Raw genomic sequence first — 14,141 nt, 5'->3', positions numbered from 1 at the left:
TTTTTTTACAGTGATCTAAACAATCTGCAGAACAGAACTTACACCTTTCCTAATAAAAACTGCAGGTTTTGTGTTAAATTTAAACATATACCTAAGGTGAATGAATTTACTGGAATTAGCAGATTATTCACGGTTTCTTATCAGCACTTTCATCACATGGGCTGAAAAGCTTCCACATTAGACTTACATTAAGTACCTCTTTCTGTTTGTTTTACATTTGTTAACTCGACTGCAGCTAACCGTTATCCATGGTGCATTTTATTTGGTCTCCAGGAAAGATTTTACATTAGTAGAACAATACAACTCTGAACATCTCTTTTGTTCTTTCCATATACCATGAAATAGGAAAATTTTTTTGTTGTGAACTAAATGTATCTCCTTTCTCTGATGTATTTGCTATTTAGAAGAGTGACGTGTGTTTCACCTTAGTAAAAGGACTTTCATTAGCCTAAAGATGAGTGGTGCCTGTGGATGGACAAGTTAGCAGGCATCTTGTAAACCCGTGAAAGGCTATGTGAAATTATGTGTGTAAATGTTTGTATCAAGGGATGGTAATATATGTATTGTCTTGATAGTTCTGTAGATGACCTCATTATGCTCCTGTGAAAGTAAACTTTTGTGTGTCCCAAATCTAATTATAAGGAAATTACATTTTCTTACCACCTTAGATTAGACCTGGTAAACATTATTTAGGAAAGATAGATAATAAGCAAAACATATATATGTACATATAGAGAGAGAGAAAAAGAATATATAAACATATATTCTCTATATAGAGAGAGAATAAATAAAACATACTATATATATACAATTGTATATATAATATATACTTACATACAATTATAGTATATAGTATACAATTATAGTAAATAGTATAAATGAAAACTTAAGAGCTAAAGATTGTTGGTAATGATAGGGTAGCACAGATCATTTGTTCTCCTGTTACTGCCAATTAATATATTTGTATAAGTGTCTTTTCACATATGCATGAGCATATTAATGGGATTAAATTTCTAGAAAACTTGCTAAAGGAATATAAGCATGTAACACTTTCATGGTATTGCCAGATTGCTTTAATTTCTCCTTTAAAAAAAAGCTTTGGGCCAGGCACGGTGGCTCATGCCTGTAATTCCAGCACTTTGGGAGGCCAAGGTAGGTGGATCATTTGAGGTCAGGAGTTCAAGACCAGCCTGACCAACATGGTGAAATCCCACTTCTACTAAAAATACAAAAATTAGCCGGGCGTGGTGGTACGCATCTGTAATCCCAGCTACTTGGGAGGCTGAGGCAGGAGAATCTCTGGGAGGCAGAGGTTGCAGTGAGCCGAAAGCACACCACTGCACTCCAGCCTGGGCAACAGAGCGAGACTCTGTCTCAAAAAAAAAAAAAGAAAAAAAGAAAAGAAAGGAAAGAAAAAGAAAAAAGCTGTATTATAGAGAACTGTAAAGTACTCAGACAAGTATAATGAGGCCCCTGTATGTGTTACTCAGCTTCAACAATAATTGGTTCGTGGTCAGTCTTATTTAATCTTACCCATTTCGACCCTTCTGAATTATTTTGAAGTGAATCCCAAATATCATGTAATTTTATTAATAAATTATTTAGTTTGTATCTCTAAAAGGTAGCACTTTAAAAAGTCATAACCACAGTAATGTTATACCTAAAAAAATTTACTAATTCTTTTATGTCATTAAATATCCAGTCACTGTTTAAATTTCAGTTGACTCTAAATGCCATTATTTATTTTTATTTTTAACAATTTATTTGTTTAAATCAGTGTCCACATAAGGTCTACATTCCAGTTGGCTGATACAGCCTTTGTGTCTTTTTTAATCTAACATTTCTAGTTCGTACCTCTTTTCTTTTCCTCCCTTACAATGTATTTGTTAAAGAAGCCAGGTTTTTGTTCTGTACTTTTTATTCTAATGTTTCCAATTCATACCTCTTTTCTTTTCCTCTCTTACAATGTATTTGTTAAAGAAGCTAGGTTTTGTTCTGTACTTTTCAAGTCTGTATTTTATTAATTTTATACCCATGATATAATTAACATGTTAAGGTCTCTAGTTTCTGTCAATTTGTAGTTGTATCTAGAATTCTAATTGGATTCAGGTTTATAAAGGGTGTGTGTTCTTTAGTCTGGAAGCATACAATGTCTGGTTGACTCTTTGAGGTTAACCACTATAGATGTTCAACCTAGATTCCTTAATTCATCAAGTTGCAAGATAGTGATATTTCAATTTATACTTTCATTTTTATTTATAAGCTGGATTACTTCTGTAAAGCTAAATTTCTCCTCATTTGCTATTACCCAGTGGTATAAGTCTATAGGAAAACAAAGCTTAATTATTCTATGTATTTAATAATTTTCAAAATAATGAGTTACTGACTAGCAGTCTCCAATGCTGATCAGTCATTTTCAGTCTGTCACAATTATTGTCCTTATCATATTCAGTTTGTTCCATTTTTGGACTGAGTTCATCTGACAAGACTTTAACTTCCTTGCAGTTACACCCTGTGTTTCAAGCTCATGTTGTAAATATTCTACCATAGACCTGAGATTAGCCATTTGTCCTAGGAGCCCTGGTTTCTAACTCCTTTGTCCTTGGTGCTAACTAATCCATTGTCTTCTTAGTAGACTTCATGTATCTCAAGAGAAATGCAAGATTTATTACCAATATTTCTTTGATGCAAAGTGTAAGGCCACTGTCTAGACAAAAAAATTGGATTCAGTTTTGAAGTGGTTGTAAGTATTCTTTGGAAAGTTCATACCTACAAATGCTCATTTGCCCATTAGGCAACTGAGAAGCACAGGTTCCAACATAATGATTGGCTTTCTGCAATCCAAGTAGTTTAGTAGTTATTTAGGATTAAATGATAAAACTTCTCTCTTCTCTGAAATGCAAAAGAGAACCTCAAGCTCCCAAGAGTGCAGACAGCCAACGAGAAAGCTGCAAAGTCTGTTGATATAGAATGATTAAATAATGAGATGGAAGCTAAAGGAATTTGTTCATGAGACTTTAAAGCTTCTTATTACTTCTTATCACCCACTTGTGTATTCTGTTAGGTGTTGGCCTATTTTCCCATATTTATAGAATCAGAAACATATTCATGCAATTTATGTATTAAAATCCGATTTAAAATACGGTAGCATATATGGCTGAAACTAAATCAGATAATCTCTCAATATTTTTGTTCTTTTAAAGAATATCTGGGTGCCAATTATTACAGAAGATACAGTTCCCCAAACTTGCCTCTCTATCTAAATAATGTATTTAGCTTTTACTTTAGTATTAGTTTTGGCTTTATTACAAAGATCATTAATATAAGAAATAGAATTTGGGGATACTAAAATGTGAATAATCTGTGAGCACAGAAACTTTAATTTGTTCACATGTTCTAAAATATTGGAGCAGTGCCTGACACAGAGGAAGTACAGGAGTCAAATACCACTTGAATGGATGAGCTATAATAGTTTTTGTGCATTATTCTTCTCTCCTCAAAATCAGTGACCTTCAAGTTATATTTGGTTGGACTAAGCTCACCTGACATTTAAAAAGAAACACAACTGTATAATTCTGTTATATTAATTCATTCATTCATTTAACAAGCTTTGTTAAGGGGGCGTGCTAGGGGATGTTAGAAACTGTGCTATATGTTGGGACACAAAGATGAAAAAGACAAACTTCCTGTCCTCAAGAGGCTATCAATTTAATGGAAGAGACTCAAAGACAACAGAAATACAGCAGTCCATGTTTGTGTAGATGGACACTGTAGCATCGTGGTTAAAAGTAAGACCCTGGAGTCAGGCTCTTCAGATTTGTAGCTCAGACCTGCCACTACCACCTTGGGCAAATTACTTAAATCTCTCTTTGACTTAATTCCCTTATCTGTATTATGCTGTGGAAACATGAAGGAACCAGTTCCTTTGGGAAATTTGAAGAAAACCTTTCAAAGAAACATTTGAGTTAGGTTTTAAATTATTGAAGAGACTAAAATGTTCTTTGTTTCATTATCTCTTCCTTTAGGTTGCAGCTTAACCATTACTTTCCTGGAGAACTTTGCCTGTCTGATCCCCCCTTACCCCAACTAATTTAAGTCTCCTATTGTGCTCCTGTTTCAATTTATGTTTTGCCTTTTTATTTACTCAGGTTCACTTACTCAATTTATTTCTTATTTGCTAGTCTGCAATCTCCTAGGAGGGAGGAGGGCTGATATCTGTCTAGTTTATCAATGTTTTCCCCAGTTCCAGTTAGTTTCTGATGTTTGTTAAATGGGTGTATCAGTTAGACAAGGAATAAGGAAAGAAGGACATCCCAAGCATAGGGAATAGCATTTAGAAATACACAGTGTTATGAAAGGTTTAGCATAGAGTAGTATATAGAAAGGAAGAATGAGAGGCTGGAAAGGTAACTTCAGGACAGATTATGAACTGTCAATAAGTAAAATTAGTACTGCAATGTAATTTTTAGAAAGCTTCTGTGGTGATATCTGGTTTGGTGAAAACCATGATTTGGGGGCAGGTTTGGATCAAAATTAGTGCTGAGAAATTTACTTTTTTAAAAAAAGAAACTACATTGAAATCTATTTTAGTGAAAAGTCTTTTTTTTTTTTTTTTTTTTTTTTTTAGCTAGTTTGGATTAATATATATTTTCAGAAATTCCTGCACTGAAGTCCAAGGAGTTTGTCTTTTGTACTGTCAGTAAAACCAACTGGGTTTTTAAGCAGATAAAAAGCAGCTTTGTTTAGGAAGACCATGATGCAGCAGGGTTTCCCAGCCTGGACACTATTGACATTTTAGGCATAATTCTTTGTTGGAGGTATAGGGGTGTCTTGTGCATTTTAAAATGTTTGCCAGCATCTCTGGCCTCTACTCGTAGGATGTCAGTAACAAAATGTCTCTGAACATTGCCAATTTTGTCCCCTTGGGGGCAGAATCACCCCTGGTGTTCTGAGAACCACTGCTGTGAACTACATATACATTAGACACTTAACCCATAAGATACTTCAGGCAGAGAAACCTTAGTGACTAGGAGGAGACTAGTACCAAGTACCTATAATACTAGTACCCATAATCCCAATGAGGTGAGGTGGTCTGAATTAATACAGTTGCAGACTGAATTAGGATGAGGGGTGGATTTAAGAGATACTTATGGGAATCAACAAGATTTGGTAACCAGGTAGCTCTGGAAGGGAGGGAATCTGAGATGAATCTTGGGCTTAAGTTGGCTGCATGTAAAGCAATGCCATTAACCTATAGTAATAGAGATTTGTTTCTCAGAGTGTGGCCCAAGGATTATAGGCCTGTGGGTCTGGAGGAAAAAGCACATCTGTACACTAGAGTTGGAGAACTACTATTATAAATTCCTAGACTGATAGAATGTTAAAACCGTAGAGAACCTTTGAGGACATTTGATCTAGATTTTTAGATGATAAACTAGGCCCAGAGAGATGAAGTATAGCTAAAGGCTAACAGGACAACCTAGTCCAGAGTATGGGCCTGCTAATTCTGTTTCTTTCTTTCTTTGTACTGACACTACTCTCATCTGTGTAGAGAGACAGATGTTCCCTTTATAGACTCCCCACCTTTTCTGGGTTTCTTAATCTATGTGTTCTGAATCTTCTTAGAGTTCATGTTGTCTATCCCTAGAAATTGTCTTAAGGAGCTATACAAATGTTTGATTTTCACTGAGATACCATTATCAGTAGCTAGAATATCATGTTTATGTGTATATCAGTTGTTCTCCAGATGGCACAAAGAAAATAGAGTCATCCCTTGGTATACGCAGGGGGGATTAGTTCCAAGACCCCTCCCCGGTGTATGAAAATCCATGCATACTCAAGTCCTGCAGTCGGCCCATATGAAAATCCAGCTCTTCTATCTATATGCAGGTTTGCATCCTTCAAATCTGTATTTTCAATCTGCGTTTGGTTAAAAACAAAAAAAGTCCACATATAAATGGGCTTATGCCGTTCAAACCCATGTTGATCAAGGGTCAACTGTATTATCATCTCCCCCTCCCCAGTACCTTAGAGCAGAAATGTAGTTGAGTGAGTTATGTTTTCATTGACCAATGTTGGTCGTTTGTTGTTTGTTTGTTTGTTTATTAAGATGGAATCTCACTCTATCACCCAGGCTGGAGTGCAGTGGCATGATCTCAGCTCACTGCAACCTTGGCCTCCCAGGTTCAAGTGATTCTCCTACCTCAGCCTCCCGAGTACCTGGGATTACAGGAGCCCGCCAACATGCCTGGTTAATTTTTGTATTTTTGGTAAAGATGGAGTTTCATCACACTGGCCAGGCTGGTTTTGAACTCCTGACATCAAGTGATCCACCCGCCTTGGCCTCCCAAAGTACTGAGATTATAGGAGTGAGCCACCGCACCCAGCCCCAGTGTGAGTCTTAACCTGTAACACCATGTGTAATATTGTTTTTTCATAATACTTAGAAAATATTAGTTTTTAAAAGATTATTTGGTAACACACTGGTATATGGCTGAATTTGTAGACTGTAAGGAACTATATATTCAACTTCCTGGCCACAATGCTGAAAAACTGTGTGTAACTAATTACATGTCTTATTTAGATACTTCTCTCATTCCTAATAGAAGTGATAAAAACTTAGGAATCCCTCTTTACATACTGTCATCACCTTCCTCCTTCTTTATTCTGGCTTTCCTTATTAACAGGAATTCATTTGGGTATTTTTAATCTTGAAGGTAAAGAACAATCACCTTTGGAGATGGGTATGCATCCAGTGGCAAGCGCTCCACTCTCAGTCTTTACTAAGGAATCTACAGCCTCCAAACACAGTGACCACCATCACCACCATCACCATGAGCACAAGAAAAAGAAGAAGAAGCACAAACATAAGCACAAACACAAGCATAAGCATGACAGTAAAGAAAAGGACAAGGAGCCTTTCACTTTCTCCAGCCCTGCCAGTGGCAGGTCTATTCGTTCTCCTTCCCTTTCAGACTGAGAAGGGGACAAAGAGACCTTTCCTTCCATGTCCAGAAGAATGTATGTAACTAAAGCTTTGTCCTCTCTGATGAATGATAAAAGGGAGGGGGAAAGGATTTGCCTCTCCTACAGAAATTCTGAATTCATTTAAGTTCTAAGCATTTGATTTACATTATTTATACAGTTGGGATCTAATTAGGAAAATGTGTTTTGTAGTTCTGGATAGACTATTTCTTCCGCTGTTTCCTCCTCAAAACACACACAAAGAGCAAACTCCTTTTCATAAAAGCCCTCATATCCACTGGCAGTCCCCATTCGCATCGTGGTCTCCATGTGTACTGCCAAAGTCAATTATGTTTGAAAGCCTTTGGTGGATGTTATGGGGCAAAGTATGATTTACACAGAAGCAACTGCCAAATCTGTGATGCAACCACTATCTCCAGTGAAATATTGTATAACACGATTTGGAACTACTGAAAAGACAGAGGCTTTTCTACAGGACTCTTCCTTATTGCACCATTTTTATATTAACCATAGAAACTGAGCATCAGAATTTATGCACAAAGAATATGTTATTTTTCCTTCTGCTCTAAAATACTGAGATTTGGGGAAGCAATTCTTTTTTAAAAAAATTTTGAATAACTATCTTTTGATAACACATTCGGCGGTTACGATATTGGAATTTAGCAGAACTATCAAATCCAAAATTGTTTTCAAATCAAGATGTTTAAATTATAAGTTGTTTTGTTTTCCAGTAAGTATGAATGAAAATATTCATATGTAAAATATGTTTTGCTAAATGTGGACAGTTTACACACCCAACATTTACTCTTTCCAAAATTATTTCTGTAGGACACAAAGTATGATACCTTTAAAAAGGTGACCTTATATATTGTTTATTAACCTAGAAATAGACAATTTGGCTCTCATACCATAAGCATTTTAAAACACATATGAGACGTTTTGATTTCATTGTATGGTGGTGCGTTTTTATTTCTGAATTTTCCATATGCTTTAATACTTGTTTAAGAATATTTTTATATCTGTTCCGTTTTTATCATTTCCCTTATCATTAGAAAGTTTGACAAAAATACTTGAATATTGGTTCTCTAAATATACTTTTAGTTGTGTTTAACTTGTTTAATAAATAACTTTTTAAGTTGATCATTCTGTCTTTGTAGCTTTTTATATCTTGTGTTACCTTCTTGTGTGTGTATATATAATAAACCTGTCCACATACTTTGCAGAGAGCTTTGTGAATAGGTGGGATTTTTAGCTGGCCTCACTAGGAGGAATGATTTCAGTAGGCTGAGATGGAGTAAAGTTCTCTCAGCAGAAGAAACAGTATCTTCAAAGGTATGTAGGAAAGCATGGGTGTGTTCAGGAATTAGAAGGCTGTGCGGTTGGCCTGGAGTATAAGTGCAAAGGGAATATGATCAGATATTGAAGCGCCTGAATGACAGTTATTTAAAGTTTCAATTAATTGAATGTTGTCCAGCTGAAATTATTTTTGGAAAATAGGATATTTTAGAGTGTATAGTGATGCCATGTATAGAATTCCCAACTTTGAAAATTCTAAGCACACATTTCAAAATAATTACTTGTGTTATAGGAAGACATTGATAAATAATAGCTACCTATTATAATTCAAGCACCTCTTGTATGCTAGGCATTGTATCAGGAAGTTTATGTTATGTATTATTTCTTAATCAGATGTTTATATTAGATATTTCTTCCAAGGAACTTTTTTTTATGGTGAAGTCTCGATTATTTAAGCTTTTAGTTGGGAGCAGACAATGCAAAGGTATTTTATTCACATTTTTGAAATAGATAATTAAACACAATGCAGTTTCAATCTAAGTCTCCAGTCTCTTTTCCAAGAGGCAGTACTTTTTGACAGTATTATATATATCTTTCCAGCACTCGTCTATATATATATTTCCATATATTTTTACAGTATGTACAGATTTTGTAAAACAAGCAGTAGCGTATAATACAGACTTGCAGAAATTGTTTTAATTATGCTTTATCTTTTATGGCTTTTGCATATTATTGCATAGTTACAAAGAACTTCCTTATTCTATGATTATATAATTCTTTCACTTTTTTTTAATGTTCTTAAAATTTTATGTTTCAGGTTTACATTCTTCGTCCAACTTGAATCCATCTGCAATTTATTTTAATAAAAAAAGAGGGGCTCAACTTTTTTTTTCTTCTATTTAATTTTTTCTTTTTTTCTTTTTTTCTTTTTTTTTTTTCTTTTTTGATAGAGACAGAGTCTCACCATGTTGCCCAGGCTGGTCTTGAACTTCTGGCCACAGGCCATCCTCCCACCTCAACCTCCCAAAGCATTGGGATTACAGGCATGAACCACACACCCAGCCTTGCCTCAACATATTTTTTAAGTTCCCTTTTAATTTCTTCATTGACTCATTGGTGGTTCATGCATTCAAGAGCATGTTGTTTAATTTCCATATACTTACCAGTTTTCTGAAGTTCTCGTTTTGACTTCTAGTTTCATAATTGTGGTCAGAAAAATATGATTTCAAGTAGAATTTTCAGAATTTTGAAATGGACTGAAATGTAATTGAATTGACAGAAATCAAGAAGATTCCAGTCTTCTTAAATTTGCTGAAGCTTGTTTTGTGCCCCAGCATGTTTGATTCTGGAGAATGGTTCATATGTGCTCCGGAAGAATGTATACTCTATTGCTGTTGGATTGAATGCTTTGCTTAAGTCGGTTAGGTACATTTGGTCTAAAGTGTTAAAGTTCAGTGTTTCCTTGTTAATATGTCTGAATGATCTGTCCATTGTTGAAAGTGGGGTATTGAAGCCTCCTTCAGTATCTCCTGCAATACTGTATTACAGTCTATCTCTCCTTCAGATCCTTTATTAAGATGCTTTGATGTTGAGTGCATATATATTTACAATTATTATACCCTCTGAATGAATTGGCCCTTTTGTCATTTTGTCCTCTGCCTCTTTTTTATAGTTTTTGGCTTAAATTCTATTTTGTCTGATACAATTTCTAATGTCACCCTGATATGTATACTATTTGGACTATTTTTATCATCAAAGTATGGTTTCCTTTACAATTATATATTATTCTAAAAATTTTATTACTACTTAAAAATCAGGGCTTAAAAGTATTTTTACTGTCCCGGGCACAGTGGCTTACGCCTGTAATCCCAGCACTTTGGGAGGCTGAGGAGGGCAGATCACAGGGTCAGGAGTTTGAGACCAGCCTGACCAAAATGGTGAAACCCCGTCTCTACTAAAAATAGAAAAATTAGCTGGGCATGGTGGCACGCGCCTCTAATCTCAGCTACTCAGGAGGCTGAGGCACGAAAATTGCTTGAACCCGGGAGGCGGAGGTTACAGTGAGCCGAGATTGTGCCACTGCACTCTGGCCTGGGCGACAGAGTGAGACTCCATCTCAAAATATATATATATATGTGTGTGTGTGTATATATATATATATATTTACTGTAGTAAAGTGACACATAATTAATGAGACCTCCTTTGTTTATCATACTAGAATATTGTGGCTTTATAGAATTTCTGAGCAACTGCTGTTCCATATGCAAATTTTTTAACTTATTACCTGTGTAACTTAACCACAGTAATTGAATGTCAAGCCACTCAGCATTGTTTCTTTCTGAAACAAACTCGCTTTATTTGGTTTAGCCCAGTAATCGCTAAACATTTTTGCTTTTTTATTCCATTCATTTTCTTTAAAAAATGAGTGTACATATCTAATGTATGTATATTTATTATATGTAAATATATATGTATTAATATAGTATGTTCATTATAAAGTATATGTAAAGCTGAGCATGGTGGCTCATGCCTGTAATTCCAGCACCTTGGGAGGCTGAGGTGGGAGGACGACTGATGCCAGGAGTTCAATATCAGCCTGGACAACATAGCAAGACCCCATTTCTACAAAAAATGAAAATGAAGACAACCAGGCATGGTGGCATGAGCCTATAGCCTCAGCTACTCAGGAGACTGAGGTGGGAGGTTCGCTTGTGCCCAGAAGTTTGAGGTTGTAGTGAGCTATGATCATGCCAGTGCATTCCATTCTGGGCGATAGCACAAGACCCAGTCTTTAAAAATTTCATTTTTTTCTTGAGACAAAGTCTCACTCTGTTGCTCAGGGTGGAGTGCAGTGATATGATCTCAGCTCACTGCATCCTCTACCTCCCAGAGTTAAGCAATTGTCGTACATCCGTCTCCCGAGTAGCTGAGACTACAGGCATGCACCACTATGCCCAACTAATTTTTGTATTTATAGTAGAGACAGGGTTTCACCGTGTTGTCCAGGCTGGTCTCAAACTCCTGACCTCGGGTGATCCTCTCACTTCAGCCTCCCAAAGTGCTGGGATTATAGGCATGAGCCACTGGGCCCGGCCAAAAAAAAAAAAGAAATTATATTTTTCATTTTCATGTGTTTACTTTTGAGGCAGGGTCTTCCTTTGTCACCCAGGCTGAAGTGCAGTAGCACAATCACAGCTCACTGCAGCCTCGACCTCCTGGGCTCAAGCAATCCTCCCGCCTCCGCAACCCAAGTAGCTGGGACTATAGGCGCCCACCATCACACTTGGCTAATGTGTATTTTTTTGTAGAGTTGGGATTTCGCCATGTTGTCTATGGTCTCGAACTCCAGAGCTGGTCTTGAACTCCTGAGCTCAAGCAATCCACCCGCCTCAGCCTCCCAGAGTGCTGGGATTACAGGTGTGAGCCACAATGCCCAGTGAAATAATAATTTAAAAAAAAAAAAAAGTGTCACGATAGGATAAAGATGAAGTATTAGGTTGGTGCAAACATAATGTGGTTTTTGCATTACTTTCAATGGCAAAAACCACATACATGTTTGCACCAACCTAATAAATTATTTGTTAATGTCCTGCAGTTTGTGATAGCTTCATACTAAGTACTGAATTTATGAAGCCCCAATGTAAACTTAGGTCAAGGTTCATTAGTAACAAGAGTTTGTCAATTCATAATTCAAATTACTTTAATTTTTTTTGCTTTCTTTCCTCAAATCTGACTATGAGATTAAAAACTTACCATTTATCTTGCAATATTTAAGTACTTTTTATGCATTAACTATTTAATTTTAGGCCAGGCGCGGTGTCTCACACCTATAATCCCAGCACTTTGGGAGGTTGAGGCGGGCAATCACCTGAGGTCAAGAGTTTGAGACCAGCCTGGCCAACATGGAGAAACCCCATCTCTACTAAAAGTACAAAATTAGCCAGGCGTGGTGGCGTGCGCCTGTAATCCCAGCTTCTCAGGAGGCTGAGGCAGGAGAATCGCTTGAACCCGGGAGGCAGAGGTTGCAGTGAGCCGAGATCGTGCTGCTGCACTCCAACCTGGGCAACAAGAGCGAAACTCTGTCTTAAAAAAATAATAATAATTTTAGCAACAGCCATCTAAGATAGGTATTATGATTATGATAAAGAGTTTGAGGCACGGGAAAGTTAAGCCAAAGGTCACGCAGCTTGTAGGTGATCGCATTTGGATTCAAACCGAAGGGCCTGGCTCTATTTGTGTCTCCTAGATATGTGCTGTCCAATGTGGTAGCCACTAGCCTATGTGGCTATTTAAATAATTATATTTTTAAAATAAAACTTTAGTCCACTTAGCTATATTTCAAGTGTTTAGAAACAAGATAAACCTAGTGACTATCATGTTGGATAGTGCCAATCTAGAACATTTCCAGCATCACAGTAAGTTCTATTGAGTTATACAATTGGTTACCATGTTTTATCTTTCAATGTAGCTTTGGAAGAGCTCATCCTATGAGATGAGCGTTAGTTTAACTTTTTTCAGTTATTTGTCCATGCGTGCATGATTGTTATTATTTTCAATCCACTGTTTGTAGGAATCTTTGAAAGACAGTTGTCTATTTTGTAGTGTTTAATTAAAACAGATGATACGGGCCAGATGTGGTGGCTCACGCCTGTAATCTCAACACTGTGGGAGGCTGAGGTGGGCGGATCACTTGAGGTCAGGAAAGACCAGCCTGGCCAACGTGGCAAAACCCATCTCTACTAAAAATTCAGAAATTAGCTGGGCATGGTGGCATGCACCTGTAGTCCCAGCTACTCAGGAGGCCGAGGCAAGAGAATCACTTGAACCTGGGAAGTGGAGGTTGCAAGTGAGCCAAGATCACACCACTGCACTCCAGCCTGGGTGACAGAGTGAGACTCTCTCAAAAACAAAAAGAAAGAAAAAAAAACTGATGATAGGCCAAGTGTAGTGGCTCGTGCCTGTAATCCCAGCACTTTCCAAGGCCAACGCAGGATTGCTTGAGTCCAGGAGTTCAAGACCAGTCTGGGCAACGTAGAGACTATTTGTCTCTACAAAAAGTTTTTTTAAAAAATTAGCCGGCCGGGCGCGGTGGCTCAAGCCTGTAATCCCAGCACTTTGGGAGGCCGAGACGGGCGGATCACGAGGTCAGGAGATCGAGACCATCCTGGCTAACACGGTGAAACCCTGTCTCTACTAAAAATACAAAAACTAGCCGGGCGAGGTGGCGGGCGCCTGTAGTCCCAGCTACTCGGAGGCTGAGGCAGGAGAATGGCATAAACCCGGGAGGCGGAGCTTGCCCTGAGCTGAAATCCGGCGGCCACTGCACTCCAGTCCGGTCGACAGAGCGAGACTCCGCCTCAAAAAAAAAAAAAAAAAAATTAGCCAAGCATGGCCGGGCACAGTGGCTCACGTCTGTAACGCTTTGGGAGGCCGAGGCAGGCGGATTGCCTGAAGTCAAGAGTTCGAGACCAACCTGGCCAGCATGATGAAACCCCATCTCTACTAAGAAGAAAAAAAAAGAAAAAAAAACTGATGATAGGCCAAGTGTAGTGGCTCGTGCCTGTAATCCCAGCACTTTCCAAGGCCAACGCAGGATTGCTTGAGTCCAGGAGTTCAAGACCAGTCTGGGCAACGTAGAGACTATTTGTCTCTACAAAAAGTTTTTTTAAAAAATTAGCCGGCCGGGCGCGGTGGCTCAAGCCTGTAATCCCAGCACTTTGGGAGGCCGAGACGGGCGGATCACGAGGTCAGGAGATCGAGACCATCCTGGCTAACACGGTGAAACCCTGTCTCTACTAAAAATACAAAAACTAGCCGGGCGAGGTGGCGGGCGCCTGTAGTCCCAGCTACTCGGGAGGCTG

General features: G+C 37.8%; 1 protein-coding gene across 4 annotated transcripts in view; it reads left to right on the top strand.

The window, feature by feature from the left end:
* TAF2 (TATA-box binding protein associated factor 2) overlaps positions 1-8,127 on the top strand; it is a 109,715-nt gene extending 101,588 nt beyond the window's left edge. For 3 of the 4 annotated variants that reach the window (XM_033203714.1, XM_033203718.1, XM_033203717.1), the window contains one exon: positions 6,717-8,127. In XM_033203714.1, the coding sequence (XP_033059605.1) occupies positions 6,717-6,979 (263 nt within the window). In that variant the 3' untranslated portion in view covers positions 6,980-8,127. The remainder of the gene's footprint in view (positions 1-6,716) is intronic. The other variant, XM_033203716.1, reaches the window with a different exon arrangement.
* Positions 8,128-14,141: the final 6,014 nt, after the last annotated feature.

This window comes from Trachypithecus francoisi, unplaced genomic scaffold (genome assembly GCF_009764315.1).
Source record: "Trachypithecus francoisi isolate TF-2019V2 unplaced genomic scaffold, Tfra_2.0 Lachesis_group7, whole genome shotgun sequence".
NCBI classification, from domain to species: Eukaryota; Metazoa; Chordata; class Mammalia; order Primates; family Cercopithecidae; genus Trachypithecus; species Trachypithecus francoisi.
This window is presented reverse-complemented; position numbering and strand designations above follow the sequence as displayed.